Here is a 19946-nt window from a genome sequence, read left to right on the forward strand (position 1 = left end):
CTCTTCTTTTCCCTTTTCATTCGCTCTACCCTTTTTTCTCTTCAGTTTATAAGCAAGAAATATGTGTTAAATATGTGTTTAAGTTAATAGAAATTCTGTAGGGCTTATATGTGGTTTTTTGTTTTGCCCAGTTTTCACCTTACTCTCTCTCTACCGTCACCAAATTAAAAGGAACTAGACCAACAATGAGTCTGTGTGTCGGTGAGAGTGTGAACGTTACCAGCATACACCAAACAATGAGTCTGTGTGTCGATGAGAGTGTGAACGTTTACCAGCATACACCAAACAATGAGTCTGTGTGTCGGTGAGAGTGTGAACGTTACCAGCATACACCAAACAATGAGTCTATGTGTCGATGAGAGTGTGAACGTTTACCAGCATACACCAAACAATGAGTCTGTGTGTCGATGAGAGTGTGAACGTTTACCAGCATACACCAAACAATGAGTCTGTGTGTCGGTGAGAGTGTGAACGTTACCAGCATACACCAAACAATGAGTCTGTGTGTCGATGAGAGTGTGAACGTTTACCAGCATACACCAAACAATGAGTCTGTGTGTCGGTGAGAGTGTGAACGTTACCAGCATACACCAAACAATGAGTCTGTGTGTCGATGAGAGTGTGAACGTTACCAGCATACACCAAACAACGAGTCTGTGTGTCGGTGAGAGTGTGAACGTTACCAGCATACACCAATCAATGAGTCGGTGAGAGTGTGAACGTTTACCAGCATACACCAAACAATGAGTCTGTGTGTCGGTGAGAGTGTGAACGTTACCAGCATACACCAAACAATGAGTCTGTGTGTCGGTGAGAGTGTGAACGTTACCAGCATACACCAAACAATGAGGCTTCCGTACAACAACAACAGCGGATCAGAAGCAGTTACACAGCCCATGAACGAACAAACAAACAAACTGGTTTATTTTCATTTGTTTATATGATTCACTGGTTTATTTTCATTTGTTTATATGAACAGAACAGACCGTGTTCACAAACAAAGGGTTTACCACTGTCGCACGGAGCGTCGTTCGAAACCTCTCAGAACAAAACGTGTTGTTCACAAACAAAGGGAAACTGTCTGTCGCATGAAGCGTCGTTCCAGCCGTCAGCAGACTTTGGATTGCCCGGCCGGAACATTGCGCAGTCCTCCCTTCCCCTGAAGTCGTTGGGTTCCCCTGGCTGCCACTTGGTGAAGGTAGGAGGCTGGCCGGAGGGGAGTAGGAAGAGTCCCTCCGTTCCTACGTCACTGAGTCCCAGCCACGCGTGCTCGGCTGACGTCACATGTTTATAAAAGGTATTAGTTAGCACCACAGGAGCTTGTATCAAAGCGCCGGTCGATTATTATTTACTCCTTCATCCTTCCTTACTGTATCCTTACTACTACTATTCAGTACAAGTAAGGATGAAAGAGTTCAAAATAATCGATCGGCGCTTTGATACAAGCTCCTGTGGTGTACATGTATTTTAATGTTAATACAATGGAGCCCCCCCCCCCCCCTTTTAAGACTCACCAATCTAAGACATCCTCCATTTTTAGACCGCGCTTTTTTTAATTTTTCTTATGAAGCTTTGTACATTCACCTCCATTTTAAGACTCCCTCCGTTTTAAGACTCCCTCCATTTTAAGACTCCCTCCATTTTAAGACTTCCTCCATTTTAAGACTCCCTCCGTTTTAAGACTCCCTCCATTTTAAGACTCCTCCATTTTAAGACTCCCTCCATTTTAAGACTCCTCCGTTTTAAGACTCCCTCCATTTTAAGACTCCTCCGTTTTAAGACCTGATTTTCTCAGATTGTTAAAGGTCTTAATAGAGAGGTTCCACTGTAACGTTGTAGTGTTTCCTTTGTCTTAATGCACAAGCATCACCGCTGTAATTTCTCATTTTTAAATAATAAAGTGACTTTGATTTGATTTGATTTGATGAGGGCGTGTGTTATATTACAGTGGTTTAGGTATTCTAGTGGGGATGGTTTTGCAATTATAATAAAATAATCGGATTTCCCTTCTTTGTGTCTGTCATTCTGGTGAACTGATCTAACCCAGTGTCTTGTCTTGTAAGTAAATCACTTGTTCGCAGCCGCAGTCAAACTGACCTAGTAATGATCACACTGAGATGATAAGTTCTGCGCAGCCGCAGTAAAAAGGAACATAGGGAAACGCATGAAAACTCTCGAAAGTTGGATGAAATTAATACGTTTGACCCCGTGTGAAAAGGGAGCCAGAAGAAACTTGAAAAACAAAAGAACAGACCAACCAACAAACCAACCAATCAACATACAAACGCAAAACAAACGCAAAAACGAACCAACCAACACACACACACACACACACACACACACACACACACACACACACACACACACACACATATATATATATAAAGAAAACACCCCCCCTACCCCTGAAAAAAGACATACCACTAGGAAATTATCAATAAGCCAAAAACAAACATGTATTACAAGTTTTCTTGAAATTAAACCTATTAACAACATTTAAAAGTTCGTGTGGAGTGTGTGTGTGTGTGTGTGTGTGTGTGTGTGTGTGTGTGTGTGTGTGTGTTTGTGTGTGTGTGTGTTTATGCATGTTTATGTGTGTGCGTGCGCGCGCGTGTGTGTGTCCTTATGTGCATGTGTGTGTGTCTCTCTCTCTCTCTGCCTGTCCTCTTTCTTTGTCTATGTGTACGTGTGTAATGCAAAGAGTGTATTATCAATCTGACCTCCTGCAGCAGTCACCATGGTGAAGACAAAGGAGTTCTCTGCCTGGGAGTCGATCTCCACCAGCCCAGCCCCCATGGTTTCGCACTCTGCCTGCAGAGTCAGAAATCCCAAAACAGGTATAGTGCTAACGTTCCAACATTCAGAGTTTTAAAAACACAAGAGTTGTAGGTTATTGGAACGTTTGATTATTGACAAAGCAAAACGTTACATTTACAGCACGTCGACACAGAGGTCTTTTAAGTAGATAATCAGACAAACACTTCTGGTACAAATAATGAACTTATCTCAGTCAAAATTGTCGATGAATTTCGAATGCAAGATGCTGTCGGTGTAATGATTGATCGAAAGACCGACTCGGAGTGGCAATGAATAGAACAGGGATAGATTGGGGTGCAGGGTGTAGTGTTTTGGTGACTTCGGGGCGAAGGGGGGGGGGGGGGGGGGGGGGGCAGATCTTACCTGTGCATTTTGCCAGGTGGCAGCAATGCTGATGTACATGTAACACGACTCTCCGAGTAACTTCCATGATCGTGGGCACTTATCTGAAATCATCAACGCCCGATTATGAACAATGTGTAATGTGTATTCAGTATTATGTATATGTTACTTGTGTAAACGTAATGTGAGGGTGTCAGATATGAATTAATTGATTGTGAATAGTGAAACACACACACACACACACACACACACACACACACACACACACACACACACACACACACACACACACACACACACACACACGTACACACACACTCACATAAAAACAATAATAATATATTTTTTTTAAATCCAAACCCACAGTTACCTGTAGTTATGGAAACATGGTGGTTTTCCACTATGAGGAACACATGGAAGAACACATACCCATACCGGTCTTTCAAATTGATATTTGAATATTCGTCTCCGTTTCCGTTTGCTTGCTTGTTCGATTGGTGGTCTGCCACATGATTTAGTCATTTGTGCTGTGTAATATGTCATTATGCTCTTTCAAATTGCAGATTGAGCAAGGTATGGTTGTAACCATGCAAGACCGCACAATTGCCCAACAAATATGCATGATAAAGTTCGTCTCTCTCTCTCTCTCTCTCTCTCTCTCTCTCTCTCTATCTTCCCCTCTCTCTCTCTCTCTCTCTCGCTCTGTCTCTCTCCCCTCTCTCTCTCTATCTCCCCCCTCTCTCTCTCTGTCTCTTTTGTTTCTCTCTCTCTCCCTCTCTCTCTCTCTCTGTCTGTCTGTGTCTGTGTCTGTCTCTCTCTCTCTCTCTCTCTCTCTCTCTCTCTCTCTCTCTCTCTCTCTCTCTCTCTCTATCAGATTGTTAGAAAAGGCCCAGCCTTAAATCTTAATCCTTGTGAAATAAAGTTCAACTTTCTCTCTGTCTCTCTCTCCCCCTCTCTCTCTCTCCCTCCCTCCCTCTCTCTCTGTCTGTCTGTCTATTTCTCTCTCTCTCTCTCTCTCCCTCCCTCCCTCCCTCTCTCTCTCTGTCTGTTTGTCTGTCTGTCTGTCTATTTCTCTCTCTCTCTCTCTCACTCTCTTTCTCTCTCTATCTCTCTCTGTGTATGGGATTGTGCAAGTGCTAATGCTTTGAAACCTTTAGCCAGTCTTCACAGAAGAGCAGTTAAGCTTATTATGCTAAAAAATCACACTCCTTCAGAATCTGATTATAAAAATTTGCAAGTATTACCGTACTATTTCAAAAAAGATTAATGTATAATAAAGGTGTTATAATGCATAAAGTGATGTCAGGATATGCACCGGAGACATTACGTGATAATGTTATTTTGAACTATAACAGACTAAAAATCATAACACCGACTCCACGTATTGACCTTTCCAAATCAAGCCTTCTTTTTTCAGGTGCGGTCCTATGGAACTCACTGCCTATTTTTCTTAAGCATAAAACAAACACAGACAGCTTCAAAAAAAAATTATATGTCGCACATAATGCAACTAAACATGTGCTGAATGGTTCATCAATTCATTTAAAATGTATGTGCATGTTAAACAAAATTATAATAATATGCAGATCTAAATTAAGTTATGTTGTGGAATGTGTCCAAGATGTGAAATTTGTCCAAGTTGTGGTATGTGTCCAAGATGTGGTATGTGTCCAAGTTGTGGTATGTGTCCAAGATGTGGTAATGTGTCCAAGTTGTGGTATGTGTCCAAGATGTGCTATGTGTCCAAGTTGTAATGTGTCCAAGATGTATCCAAGTTGTGGTATGTGTCCAAGATGTGTCCAAGTTGTGGTATGTGTCCAAGATGTGGTAATGTGTCCAAGATGTGGTAATGTGTCCAAGATGTGGTAATGTGTCCAAGTTGTGGTATGTGTCCAAGATGTGCTATGTGTCCAAGTTGTGGTATGTGTCCAAGATGTGGTAATGTGTCCAAGATGTATCCCCCGCGGGTTAGGGGGAGTCCCATATTGGTTGGGACGAGAAAGAATTTACCCGATGCTACCCAGCATGTCGTAAGAGGCGACTAACGGTTCTGTTTCTCCTTTTACCCTTGTTAAGTGTTTCTTGTATAGAATATAGTCAATGTTTGTAAAGATTTTAGTCAAGCAGTATGTAAGAAATGTTAAGTCCTTTGTACTGGAAACTTGCATTCTCCCAGTAAGGTCATATATTGTACTACGTTGCAAGCCCCTGGAGCAATTTTTTGATTAGTGCTTTTGTGAACAAGAAACAATTAACAAGTGGCTCTATCCCATCTCCCCCCTTTCCCCTATCCCATCTCCCCCCTTTCCCCGTCGCGATATAACCTTCAATGGTTGAAAACGACGTTAAACACCAAATAAAGAAATAAAGAAAGATGTCCAAGATGTGGTATGTGTCCAAGTTGTGGTATGTGTCCAAGTTGTGGTATGTGTCCAAGATGTGGTATGTGTCCAAGACGTGGTAATGTGTCCAAGATGTGGAATGTGTCCAAGTTGTGGTATGTGTCCAAGATGTGGTATTTGTCCAAGTTGTGGTATGTGTCCAAGATGTGGTAATGTGTCCAAGATGTGGTAATGTGTCCAAGTTGTGGTATGTGTCCAAATTGTGGTATGTGTCTAAGTTGCGATATGTATCCAAGTTGTGGTATGTGTCCAAGTTGTGGTATGTGTCCAAGTTGTGGTATGCGTCTAAGATGTGGTCTGTGTCCAAGTTGTGGTATGTGTCCAAGATGTGGTATGTGTCCAAGTTGTGGTATGTGTCCAAGATGTGGTATGTGTCCAAGACGTGGTAATGTGTTGAAGTTGTGGTATGTGTCCAAGTTGTGGAATGTGATGGGACAATAAAGAAATGAAAAAAAATCTAATAGATTCATTGACTTTGGGGTAGCGCGACTCTGTTGTTGCTAGCTTTCCACTGGGAGGAAGCGACCCGAATTTCCCAGCGATGGGACAATAAAGAAAAGAATAAAAAATCCCATAGATCCCTTGACTTTGGGGTAGCGCGACTTTGTTGCTGCTAGCTTTCCACTGGGAGGAAGTGACCCGAATTTCCCAGCGACGGGACAATCCAGTAATGAAAAAAAAATCTAAACATAAACAGTCGCGCTACCCCAAAAGTCAAGGGATTTTGTTTTTGTGCCTTAACTTTGAAGATGACAAAAAAAATATCGGGATCATTAACGTGATTTGTAAAAAAAAATACTAATCACGGGGCGCGCAGACCCTTGATGTTAACCCCCAGTCTCAAAACTGTAAGGTTCAGCAGCTAAAGTTGCTTCACTGCATCGGACGTCATCGGAATTTTACCCAGAATTCACCACTTCCGTACTCTCGCGGACGTTCGCGATACAATGGCCGCCAGATCGGAACGCCAAAACGCCTCGCTTCAGCCACGAAATTCGTCGGATTATGGCCCAAAACGATTCCGAAATAAACTAAACCCTGCGAGGGAAGGTGAGAAAACAATTTCCTACGGCATGCATATGCCTGGTTAACCTAAGTCACGCCAAAACGCAAATGAACGCGTTTTTGACACCAAAAAAAGCCTGTTGGGGCACTGGGCGAAAAGTCACGTTTTGGCACTATAACGTGGCATATAACATGAAACATGAAGTTAATCAACTGAATTTTGTGGCATTATACCTGTGCGATTCACATCAAGTTAGAACAAGAAGGGCAAAGCCCATACGACTCACATGCTTTACACATTTTTCCTACCAAAATACATGTGACCTTGACCCAAGGTCAAGGTCATCCAAGGTCATGCAACACAAAGCTGTTAATTCAAGACATAGGAAGTACAATGGTGCTTATTGGCTCTTTCTACCATGAGATATGGTCACTTTTAGTGGTTCACTACCTTATTTTGGTCACATTTCATAAGGGTCAAAGTGACCTTGACCTTGATCATATGTGACCAAATGTGTCTCATGATGAAAGCATAACATGTGCCCCACATAATTTTTAAGTTTGAAACAGTTATCTTCCATAGTTCAGGGTCAAGGTCACTTCAAAATATGTATACAATCCAACTTTGAAGAGCTCCTGTGACCTTGACCTTGAAGCAAGGTAACCCAAACTGGTATCAAAAGATGGGGCTTAATTTGCCCTATATATCATATATAGGTGAGGTATTGAATCTCAAAAACTTCAGAGAAAATGGGAAAAATGTGAAAAATAGCTGTTTTTAGGCAACATTTATGGCCCCTGCGACCTTGACCTTGAAGCAAGGTCAAGATGCTATGTATGTTTTTTGGGGCCTTGTCATCATACACCATCTTGCCAAATTTGGTACTGATAGACTGAATAGTGTTCAAGAAATATCCAACGTTAAAGTTTTCCGGACGTCCGGACGTCCGGACGGACGGACGGACGACTCGGGTGAGTACATAGACTCACTTTTCCTTCGCATGTGAGTCAAAAAATGCCGTAACGCAATAAAATCCCTGGGATTTTAGCGGGGTGCAAAACACAGTAAAACATCGAGTTTTGGTGTCTGCGTTTTGGACGTTTTCGCTACATTAACGCACGGCGATTCACGTCGTGTTAAACGCGTTTCAGCAGTGCGCAAAACACCACGAAACCTATGGAGTTACGATAAGTTTTTCTGGTTTCTAAAACTTGATGTTAGAGTGTTGTTTTGATGGATTATTCTGCATTTTCATCAGCCTGGTGCCGAACCTGCAGAATCAGACGATTATCGGCTCCCTCTCTCTCTCTCTAGTTTCTCTCTCAGCACGGTCACACACACACACACACACACACACACACACACACTGCACATACATCACACACACACACCGTCACTGACACACATTCACACTGTCACTGCACACGGCACACACACATGCACACACACATGCACACACACACACACACACACACACACATACACACACACACACACACTGTGACTGTCACTGACTGACCGTCACACACACACACACACACACACACACACACACACACGGGCACACAGTGACACACACACACCCCTTGAACTGACACACACACACGCACACACAACTGAACACACACATACACACACTGATCATCAGTTTATAAATGTGAAAAAAAAGTGCAGTGCACAAACATTTTTGGGGGTATCTCTTATTTTCTCTATAATTATGAGCCTTGTCACAGTACAGTGTACACGAGAGACTGCATTGCCCGTGCGTTGAGCAGAGAAAGTAGGTCATTCTAAGCTGACTATTTAGCGCGGTCAGATTTTAGTTTTCTTCTATATTCCTTTGCACTTTTGCTGGGGTACTGGCCGAGTTAATCGTTTTCCCATGTGTGTGGAACCTGTAAGGAATTCGAAGCGGCGACGGACCACAGATAGGCCTTTGTTCTACTCCCCCCCCCCCCCCCCTCCCCGAAACATCCGTCCGAGATGGTGGCTACTGACTGGACTTGCAACTTTCTCAACTTGTACAGTAGGAACTGCAGTGACTCGAATTTGAGTTTTGGGATTTCTCTTGCTCTACCTTTTCTGATAATGTTTTACTTAGCTCGTGTTTAGATGCAATACATACTGTCTCTTTACATTTAGTCAAGTTTTGACTAAATGTTTTAACATAGAGGGGGAATCGAGACGAGTGTCGTGGTGTGTGTGTGTGTGTGTGTGTGTGTGTGTGTGTGTGTGTGCGTGTGCATGTGTGTGTGTAGAGCGATTCAGAACAAACTACTGAACCGATCTTTATGAAATTTTACATGAGAGTTCCTGGGAATGATATCCCCGGACATTTTTTTCTTTTATTTTCGATAAATACCTTTGATGACGTCATATCCAGCTTTTTGTAAAAGTTGAGGCGGCACTGTCACACCCTCATTGTTCAATCAAATTAATTGAAATTTTAGTCAAGCAATCTTCGACAAAGGCCGAACTTCGGTATTGCATTTCAGCTTGGTGGCTTGAAAATTAACTAATGACTTTGGCCATTAAAAATCTGAAATTGTAAAAAAAATAATTGTTTTATAAAACGATCCAAATTTACGTTCATCTTATTCTTCATCATTGTCTGATTCAAAAAAACATATATAAATATGTTATATTTGGATTAAAAACAAGCTCTGAAAATTAAAAATATAAAAATTATGATCAAAATTACATTTTTGAAATCAATTTAAAAACACTTTCATCTTATTCCTTGTCGGTTCCTGATTCCAGAAACATAGAGAGATGATATGTTTGGATTAAAAACACGCTCAGAAAGTTAAAACGAAGAGAGGTACAGAAAAGCGTGCTATCCTTCTCAGCGCAACTACTACCCCGCTCTTCTTGTCAATTGCCACGAGCGGTGGACTGACGACGATGCTACGAATATACGGTCTTGCTGAAAAATTGCATTGCGTTCAGTTTCATTCTGTGAGTTCGACAGCTTGACTAAATGTTGTATTTTCGCTATACGCGACTTGTTTTGTTTTAGGATCGATTTTGATAATGATTGAGAAAGGAGAATAGCCGGTGTTAAGTTTTACAGTCGGTTTTATGAAGTTTGAGTTAAGAAGTGCGTGGTTTTTACCCTCCCTTTCGTTTTCCTTCTCCTTCTTTAGTTTGCTATTATTGTGCTTATCGTTTCCTGCTTCTACACACACACACACACACACACATACACACACACACACACACACACACACACACACAAATCGAATCTAAAACTAAAGAGCCGAAATGGCTGCACTCTAACTCATCTTTGATCTCCCAAAAAACAAATCAATCAATCATTCACACATGGATCAGAGGCAATGATATGGCTGACAGAGAAGCAAAAGAGGCTGTTACAGATCAAGCAGCATTTCATGACATAAAATTAACAAAGACGGGAGCAAAACACAAAATGGCCAAAGTTGCCTGGCGTCACTGGGAAACAGAATTAAAAATAGAAGGCAATGCTCATGGTTGGCTTATTCTGCCCCGACAAACAAAACAAAACAGGCCTACACTCCCCACCTCCCTCCTTAAATTACTTCGCAGCAATCGCACGGATGGATGCGCTCACAAGTGCTTTCCCCGTCTCTGTGAATGTGGAAAGTTTATATCTTTTTTACACCTCTTTGACCGCTGCCAATCACTCCAACAAGACTTCCGCAACCTACACACCACAGGAGCTCCTGTGCTACACACCCTTGTCAACGAACACAAACTGAAACCCCATGAGTTTTTTTTTATTTTTTTAGATAAACATTGCACGCTTCAATGGAAGCTAGCATACACCCTGTGTCTCTCAATATATATGGCTGAAATAGGATATCTGTTTTAAAAACCCTGATCTCTGTTCCTCCTTCCCACCCCTCAATACTCTCTCACGCCGAGCTTTTTCTTCTTCATTGTATTATTATTCCAGTTATGTATTTACTTACCTATTCAGCCACAAATATAACAATATTCCACATAACAAAAAATAAAAAAATAAGCCTACAAAACCGCTCCAGTCCAACCATATTCCGCGTACACAATCTTCACTTCCATCCCCATTTTGAAACATCGCAACAGACTTCCAGATATGATTATAACACGACCATATGTGTTCTCTGGTTGCATGTTTGTTCAGTGTCTTGTCCCCACATAAAGCATATTAACTCTACCTGTCCTAAAGCCAGTTGCAGTTCTAAGAGGACGTTAAAACTAATTATCATCACACACACACACACACACACACACACACACACACACACACACACACACACACACACACACACACACACACACACACACACACACACACACACACACACACACACACACACACACACACATGAAAAATCCCATGTATGTTTTATGATTGTTGTTTTGGTCTGAATACAATTTGGAATCTTACTACACTCATAGACCTATATTAATATAGGTCCCTGCTACACTCTTGTTGATTTTACATTTAAGTTGTTGTCAGAAGTATTTTGTTCGTCGGTTCGTGTCTGGTGCGTGTGGTTTGAATGCCGCCCTGACAAATGTCTTTTAAAAACACATTCACGGTAACATCTTCGACGCAGACACAGACAGTTAGGAAGGGCTCCTAATATGGACCACTTTTTGTTTCATGCTGATAACTAGCTTGTTTTCTTGCGAAGAAGTTTCATTTTGTGTTTGGTAGTCCTTCTCTCTTAGGTTAACCGTTAGGCCTAATTAGAGTGAAATAGCTTTGATAGACATTCAGCAAAAATTAAATACATACAAAATCACAAATGGTACATATTAGGAGCCTGGGCGCCTAATATGTAGAGGTTACATGCCAAGTCTCAGTGATTATTAAAAATAATGGTCGAAGTTAGCGGATCATGAAAAATGCGAGCTTCAGCGAGCTTTTTCATGACCGCGAACTGAGACCATTATTTTTAATAATCACTGAGACGAGGTGTGTAACCTCTTTATTCCTCCTTTCTTCAGTTATTCAAAGAAAACAGGAGTTTTTGTGCGAAAGTTTGATCGAATCCGAATCACTCAACCAGTCAACCTGCGCAGGCGATCGATTAATGCGCGGTTGTATAGTTCCGTGCAAATCATTCCATTCTGTTAACACTTCTTGTCAGTTTCCCTGTTTTGGACTAAAATAAAGTACACAGATATGCTGTTATTCTGCTATGGCGGTAAAGGCAGATATTGTGTGTTCTGTTTATGTTTTAGTATTATCTTAGGATAATGTTCTTTCGTCAAATGGGACTAGCAGACGAACTTTTGCACCCGTGTTCCAACGTTAATTACTGTATGAAGTTCAGTTTTCTGGGGAAACTAGTGTATGAAACCGCTTTATGTTGTTTAAATTGATGAGATGTGTGCATTTGGTTGCGTGTGATCTGTTTATAAAATGAAATATTGTTGAAAACTGACCGTCGGATTGCAGTCAGTGTTGTCGAAGATACTGCGTTAAAAGAAGGGGAACTACTCTTGTCGCTAGAGTATGAGTTACTTGCCTTGGGAATTTGCTTGTGATGAACGGTTTGTGCACGGCAGATCTAGATTCAGAAAACAACCGAACTCATGGATTTTATATGGAGATTCATGTGTTCAGGCCTGTAGTTGTTAATTTAAATGCGGTATGTTTGTATTGTTTGCTCCAGAGATGTATACTTCGTACGTATAGAGCGTTCGGAACTTTTCAGTCGCAAAAGTAGTACCGAAACAGAACAGCTTCTCAACCCATTGCACTATCGAGGATTCAGGCTGTTGCTGGCTCGTTATTTGTTTGGTTGCTGGGTCATTATCGAAAAATAACTAGCTCTACAAGTTTACAGAGGTAAAGAAGCAGAGGGGGGAATAAGTACCAGTGAAGCGGCCTTCACGAATCACTGTAAAAAAAAGCCCCCTATACTTCAAAATAGCATGATACAACTTAGTGTACAAGTCAGACTAATTCAAATATGATTTAGATTGATCTGTTTCGGGTTGATGAGAGCATTATTTGAAGAACACCAGGAAACTAAACAAGCTTATCAAAAACAGAGTGCAAATAAGTAAAATTATCAACTTCCACGAATATGTGCACGATATAATTTGCATTAAAAAAAAAATCCCTGCGCTTAGAACTGTACCCACGGAATACGCGCGATACAAGCCTCATATTGATTGATTGATTGAAAAGAAGACTTTTTGTTATATTTTTTTAAACTGATCTCGAGGGCTAGTAATAGGTTATTTCCAGCAAGCTTCTTAATGAATTAATGAAAAAAGCCTTTAGCTTCTTTTTCTTCGATTTGTTGAAGGTGGTCCATATTAGGGGACTCGCACATAGCCTACTTTGAGATTTTGCTATTGATTTTTTGTTTGAAGTAGAAACTTGGGGTCAACACTGCTAAAATGTAACAAATGCGGTCTTAGCTGTCATATATAGCAATTTTTGTGTGATGAAAGCTTTGGCTGTGGACAGAAACTAGTCCGTCAGTTTAGGCAGCACATTTAGAGTGAACGCTGCCTTTCGCTAGCAGCCGCGCATCTACGCGCGGCTGTGGGGTCACTGTTCTAAATACAACCCTCACGCTAGTCACATGATCAAATCACATGACTTTTATCACATGGTCAGTCACGTGAGTTTACTACAAATAGCTGCCTCCATGTGTTATTGAAAAGCGATTTTAAAGTGTGTATTTTGAGGTTTTTCTCCGGGATTTTTTCATGTGATCCAAGATGGCGTCGAGGTTTGTGCGTAGGTATGATGTGGAAGACGTTCATCGCTTTATATTTGATGTTCCTGGCTGGTAATGGAGATGTCAGCGATGAGGAAAACAGTTCCGACGAAGAAGGCAATGTTTATGTTGAACAACCTGACAACGGTGAGTCTGATTTCTGACTACTCTGAGGAGAATATACCTTCGACAAGTACATCAGTACCGAGGGGGCGTGGTCGTGGTCTTTGTTCTTGTGATAATGTGTTTTTGAATAGATTCTAGTAAACTTCTGGTTTAGATTTCTTTTGTTGTTTTACTCGGTCACTGAGTCAGTCTTGTTCATTCTTGACAGATTTGCAGTAGTGTGTTTTACTAAATCTTGTTTCCATTTCAATAGATCTAAATGTATAGGTCTGTTTAGTTAATTTAACTTATAATTTCGACTCGGCATTTTGAACATTTTCTTTGCATGTTTTTTTGCAGGGCCTACAGGCAAGCGAGCACTCATTCCAGGAAGTCTGCCAACCAACCATGTGCTACAGAAGTCAGTAGAAACACCAAAGACTCCAGCCAGGAAACCCCCAGTGAGTAAAAATTGCTGTTATTTGCCCAGTATAGTATGCTATTAGTGATACTGATAGTGATAATATGCTACTTGTAACTCTTTTGTGAGTACCGGTACATGTATACTGGGTGTTTTTATCAGTTTTTGTCCGCTGTCAGTGTGAGATTTATATTGTGGTATAACCTGTTTTTCTAGTTTCATGGTTTAGCCACGACTCACTTTGAATGAGGGTCATCTGCCAGGCATTTAGCTGATTATCTGATAAGTGATATTTATTAATTTGCTATTTATAAATTACAGTTACAGTAAACTAACACTGTCGCACAAAGTATGTGACTTTAGAAAAAGATTTGTTTGAAATCATGTGAGCTCTGTCCACTAGATGATGGAGAAGGGAATTTTTCCAGTTGAGTCTGCAACATGGATTTTTTCTCTCTCAGGATAACAAATACAGTATGGTAGGAAAAATTTTGGGTTGGTGTGGCGATAACAATAAAGATATGTCATAGTGACTTGACTAATTGATTTGAATTCTGCTGCAGGTCAGTCGCCCCCCACCTCCTGCTCCTGACCTGGTTGCCTACTACAACTTCGAGGAAATACGACAGGACACCCTTCAGCTTGCTGCACCATGGTGTCTCTTGGAGAACAGCACGGAACAGATACAGGTGGGAATAACCGAAGCCAGCCAAGTGAAGCTGTTGTCCTCTACGTTATGATTACGTACTCCAGCAGACATCAACTTGTGATCGACGTGCATGGGTTTTGCTCAAAATACGTAAGTATTGGTCAGTGTTTGGCTTTTCGAATTAAGTTTCAACTTAATCTCTGTCTCAAACCACAGGCGGAAAGTATCGTTCACTGGACCACTACTTACATAGAAAGACTATACTGAACGAATCGTCGGTAAGCTTACCACACTGTCATACTGTCATACTCATAGTTATATCACTGATACATTTGTACAGGTAAACATGGCTGTTTGCTGAAAAATCGTTGTGAAAAATTGTAATGTCTCTGAAGTTTGATTCAGTCCGTCATTCATTTTGATGGGACGTCAACCCTTGGTGAGGCTAATAATAATATTGTTTTGATCTGTATTCTGCCAGTGCCATTGCCAACTGCCATGGTTGTTCTTGTGGAGTTCTAGAACAAGCTCTGGTTTGAATGACCAGCTAAAATTAATGCTAATAGTAAATAAGTACATTATTTTTGCATTAGCGGGGTATACAAAATATTTTATTAAAAAAATACCGCATGGTTTTGCTTGATCAAATCATTTATCAGCTAACAATATGCTTTTATTTCAGTTGGACCTGACTTGAGCATGGTTCCGTTGTCTCCGCAACAACAGCTTGATTGAGATACAGGCATGTCCAGTTTTCAGCAAGTGCAGGCTGAGTGTGAAGATCTGATGGCTGATCTAGACACAACATAAGCTGCTTGACACTATTCCAAGGTAAGCGAGAAGCTTTGAAAATAGTTACTTTAATTCAGTAATGCGTCATTATGTATGCAATACTCCTGCTGGTGAGTTCACTACAAACAGGTACTACATTAGAACTAGAAGAATAGGTTCCACAAGAAAACGTCTGACTGTTGATGCCACTAAAACTCTCGTTACATCCTGTATTATGTGTAGATTAGATTACTGCAACTCCCTTCTCATAGGCTGCCCTGACTCCACTCTCCAACCCTTGCAAAAAGTACAACACTCTGACTCCTCTCATGAAAGAACTTCACTGGCTTCCTGTGTCTGAACGTATTACTATTAGGTATAAAGCTGCTTGCTTCTGCTACAAGATCATCTCTGAATCGGCACCTGCCTATCTTTCGGAACTGGTCTCCCTCTACACTCCCTCTCGCACCCTTCGTTCTTCTGCTGATGCTCGACTTCTCCGTCAAGGTTGCTTTAAACGCAAGGCTCATGGCTTCCGCACGTTTTCATATCATGGCCCTCAGTTATGGAATTCACTCCCCTTTCTATTGCGTCACTCTCCATACATTTAATCTTTTAAGTCCAATTTGAAAATTCACTTGTTCCAACAACATTACGGATAGTTCCTTAGGCCAAACAAAAAAAATTAGTCTGTTTACGGTAACATTGGCCTAAAAAATAGGGTCGGTAGGTCAGGATTTTTTTCTTTTTTTTCCCAAAAAACATTATTAAATTATTTTGCCAAAAAACAAACTTTTTTTTAAATTTCAATTTTTTTTTCTTCCCAAAAGCCAAAAAAAAAAGTCTAGGGTCGCGCAAAAAATAGGGTCGGTCGGGATACCGTAAACAGAATATATATATTTTTTTTTGGCCTTAGGTGCATGATGTGTTGTTTGAATCTGACAGTGATTGTATAAATTTTTTATACATGTATTCACGCGCTTTGAACTTCTGATAAGGTGCTTTATAAATGCCCGTTATTATTATTATTATTATTATTATTATTATTATCATAAATAGATACACACTTGTAAACTTATGTTAGTTTTCACACGTGAGCATGAAGGAATGTGCCTTTATGAGGAATGTATAGTGGCTTGCAATATTGAATTTGAGGGATGTTTGCAGTTATATAATATATTAGCACAGCTCAGTTTTCAGTCTAAGCAGGATGCGGATATGTGCCGAATGGTTGGTTGGTTGGTTTTTGGGGTTTAATGTCTCTTCAGCAGATGCTAGCTGCTATTCGAGACCGATGCAGTTATTTTCTTTTCCCTTCATGAGCCGAATGATAACAGATGCAATGTACATAGTGACTGTGTGTATGGATATATATCCATACCTGGTCAGATAGAGCCATATGAGTGGGTACGGATATATCCGTACCTGGGAGACAAGGAGTTAAGACCACATCTGAACTGAGGATTTAGTCTCTCCATAATCAAACGCTGAAGAAGATTTCAGAATGAACTTTGTTAGATAAATTATGGTTGTTATGATCGCCATATTTTAGGTCCCCCCCCTCCCCCCCTTTTCAAACTTCCCCGCTTTTAAGACCTTACATTTTTGGATTTTCTGTTCACAACCTGTTGTACATTTACCTACATATTAAGCAGGTTTCCTCCTTTTTAAGACAAGCTTTTTTTTATTCTTGGAGGCCTGAAAAGGGGGGTTGGAAGGACACTGTATTTGTTTGTTCGAAATTCAGAATTCAAATAATTCTTCATCAACGAGTTATTACTGCCTCACCATAGCAGTTAGGCCAGTCTTACTAACTCTTACTTTTATTAATGACGTTGAGCAGTTTTCAGATGTTTATGAATCTAGGGCTTTCAAAATTTACTGACATGTTCGACTCCATGACATCCAAACATGAAGTTCAGTTACCCCTTTTCAACTTTGAAGGTCACATTGTGGGCGAATTTTTAGCAAAAAGTTGGAACATGGTATGACTCTTCTTACTCACAAGGGAAGTGATTTAGAACAATGTCTCCACTCAAAATAGTCCTTTGCTATTGTACATTGTGAATCAGCATTTTTGTTTTTTGTCCTGTTTGAATAAAGTGCAATCATTTTACAACCAAAGTGTTAATGTTAAAGATGTTTACATAATGTGTGAAGGATGATGCATTTGAAAACTAATATTGTTAAATGTAAATTGACCTGTGACAAGTCAGCAAAGTGCAATATCCAAGCATGAAACCCGCACACAATTCCCAAACAACATGCTTTCTTTTCCACACAATTCCATCCAGGTGAAAACAATTATGTGAACGTCATAACATGGTGTTTTTTTACATTAATAATCAAGCCTAACACCAACTAACATGGTGTTAATAGGCATTTGAGCAAGCTTTAACACCAACATAACATGGAGTTAATAGGCATTTGAGCAATCTTTAACACCAACATAACATGGGGTTTTGCATGTTAAACCAGCAATAACATGATGTTAATCACATTACAAGCAAGCTGTACCACCACCAAAACAAGCAGTTTTGCAAGTTAAGTCTACGATAACATGATGTTACTTGGCGTTAAACCAAAGCTTTAATGCCATCAAAACTTGGAAATTTTGCATGTTACAGACATGCTGTAACATGGTTTAACATGATGTTTTGACCGTCGCAAAACGCGCTGAAAATCCAGGCAATTTCGCAGCGATAACTTCAACAAAATCCAATCAAAATCTGGCGTTGTCGTGAACACCAAAATGTAATAAACCCATTGAAACTTGAAGTTTTGTTGGGATTTTGAGTAGTTTTGTAAGATACAAAACGCCACTTTTCGCCCAGTGGGGTCCTTTAAGTTAAACTTACGAGGTTTGTATGCCACACTTGGACGGAAATTATGTCATAACATGGAAGATACAATGTTGCTGCTGTTTTATTCTCAGCTTGCTAATATGGTTTTTGCTCAGAAATGTGAATTGAAAATAAAACACTTAGAGGAGCGCTTCGGATGCAAAACTACGTCATGAAAGTGGCTACTGAAGGTTATGTAACAGTAAACACACACACACACACACACACACACACACACACACACACACACAAACACACACACACACACACACACCACAACAACCACCACCACCAACAACACCACAGCCACCATCATCACCACCACCTTCGTCTCGATTCACGACCCAAGAAAAAAAAAATTGCCTTCGTGTAAAAACTAAAAGGTGCCTGCTAAAAATGATGTAATTGGATGCACTGTACCTTTTTTCCCGAGGAATGCCACTGTCCCCGCAGATGGCGTCGCGTCGTTACTGGACAGCTCCCGGGTGGCGTGACCACGGCAGGTACCCCGGGTGTACATTGGTGCAGGGTATGTGAAACTTAAACAGGACGGCGTTGCAGCACACGTGTGTGCACAGTCTTCAGCAGAGACTGCACTGAATTGAAACAACAGGCTGTCGGCGAACACAAGGTCTGACAGATCTTGAATGCGGGAGAACAAAGATTCTCGAAATTTGCACGATTCCGTTCCCAACACGAAAACGACTAAAGTCATAACAAAAATCAGATGTGACATTTTTATTGTTGCTCTTTCGCGTCTTCAGCAATTAAACTGGCGTGGACATTAGACGATAAGCTCATCACAGTGTCCAGCAATTAACGATATCCTGCCACGGTAGAATTCTGTGCTTTTTCATCAACGAAGACTGAGTAACTTTTGGCAAATCAAAGAGTATTTATTAAAGGAAAAGTCCAAGGTTTTCAAGTATCTCCAAAAACTTGAAAATCGAATGCCAAATGTTACAAACATCTCTGGAAAAATATTGTAAAAATTGAAAAATAATTGTTGTTGTTGTAGTTGAAGATTTAGTGTTGCGGGGCTAACCAAGACAAGTCGCCTGGGGTCAAGTAGTGGTCACGTGGTTTTCGGTGCACTGTGACGTCGGTGCACTGTGACGTCACAAGTTTTTGTGTTGATTCTACCACTAGTACCAGCTTGATTTTCACACAGAAAAGTCACCACTGTATGCCCGAAAAGAATGCCTCGGTGGAGAGCAGCCGCAAACTGCAATAACTCGTCAATGTCCCCAGGCATTTCATAACACACTTTCCCTCATAAAATTCTAAGTCTCTTGTGGAAATGGAAGAGGTGTGTGCAGCACAAGCGTGCAGATTTCAAAGTGTCGCGCACTTTCTGGACACAAATTTCGTCATTTTTTTGCAGCACAAAAGTTGGCGTTTCATCCCTGAAACAAATGTTTTGACCACTGGGAAACTACACTCTCAGCGTTTGCGTTCGCCGGTTCGCGATAGTTTATCAGTCAGTCAGTGCTTTCGATTTGGATTTGAACATCATGTCGCAATCAAAAAAGAAAAAAACTAAATTGACTAAGGTTTGCTACCATTCGCCAAGGTAAGTGTTTCCTGACAAAATGACAGGAACACCGCGAATGTGGACAGTGTCAGTGTGAGTGGTAGTAGTGTTGTCGAGTCGATCGAAGCAGACGATAGTCACCGCGAATCGCAATCTGCTGAGCCAGAGAATAACAAGTCGCGTGAGGCGAAATAACAACATTTAGTCAAGCTGTCGAACGCACTGCATTTTTTCACCAAGAATGGTCGCACTTTTCTGTATCTCTATTCTTTTTAGTGTACTGAGTATGTTTTTAATCCAAACATATCATATCTATATGTTTTTGGAATCAAGGACCGACAAGGAA

At 40.8% G+C, this 19946-nt stretch overlaps 2 protein-coding genes across 2 annotated transcripts; one reads left to right on the plus strand and one right to left on the minus strand.

The window, feature by feature from the left end:
- Positions 1–893: 893 nt before the first annotated feature.
- LOC138954331 (lactose-binding lectin l-2-like) lies at positions 894–19759 on the minus strand. Its single transcript, XM_070326201.1, has 4 exons — positions 18487–19759; positions 3181–3263; positions 2721–2811; positions 894–1274 (listed from the first exon to the last, which is right to left on the minus strand). The coding sequence occupies exons 1-4, from the start codon at positions 18800–18802 to the stop codon at positions 1042–1044; spliced, it is 723 nt and encodes a 240-aa protein (XP_070182302.1). The 5' UTR covers positions 18803–19759; the 3' UTR covers positions 894–1041.
- Positions 12220–15398, plus strand: LOC138954330 (uncharacterized). Its single transcript, XM_070326200.1, has 4 exons — positions 12220–13424; positions 13743–13843; positions 14367–14602; positions 15135–15398. Exons 1-3 carry the CDS (start codon positions 13304–13306, stop codon positions 14541–14543), a joined length of 399 nt encoding a protein of 132 aa, XP_070182301.1. The 5' UTR covers positions 12220–13303; the 3' UTR covers positions 14544–14602; positions 15135–15398.
- Positions 19760–19946: the final 187 nt, after the last annotated feature.

Source organism: Littorina saxatilis, unplaced genomic scaffold (genome assembly GCF_037325665.1).
Source record: "Littorina saxatilis isolate snail1 unplaced genomic scaffold, US_GU_Lsax_2.0 scaffold_757, whole genome shotgun sequence".
NCBI classification, from domain to species: domain Eukaryota; kingdom Metazoa; phylum Mollusca; class Gastropoda; order Littorinimorpha; family Littorinidae; genus Littorina; species Littorina saxatilis.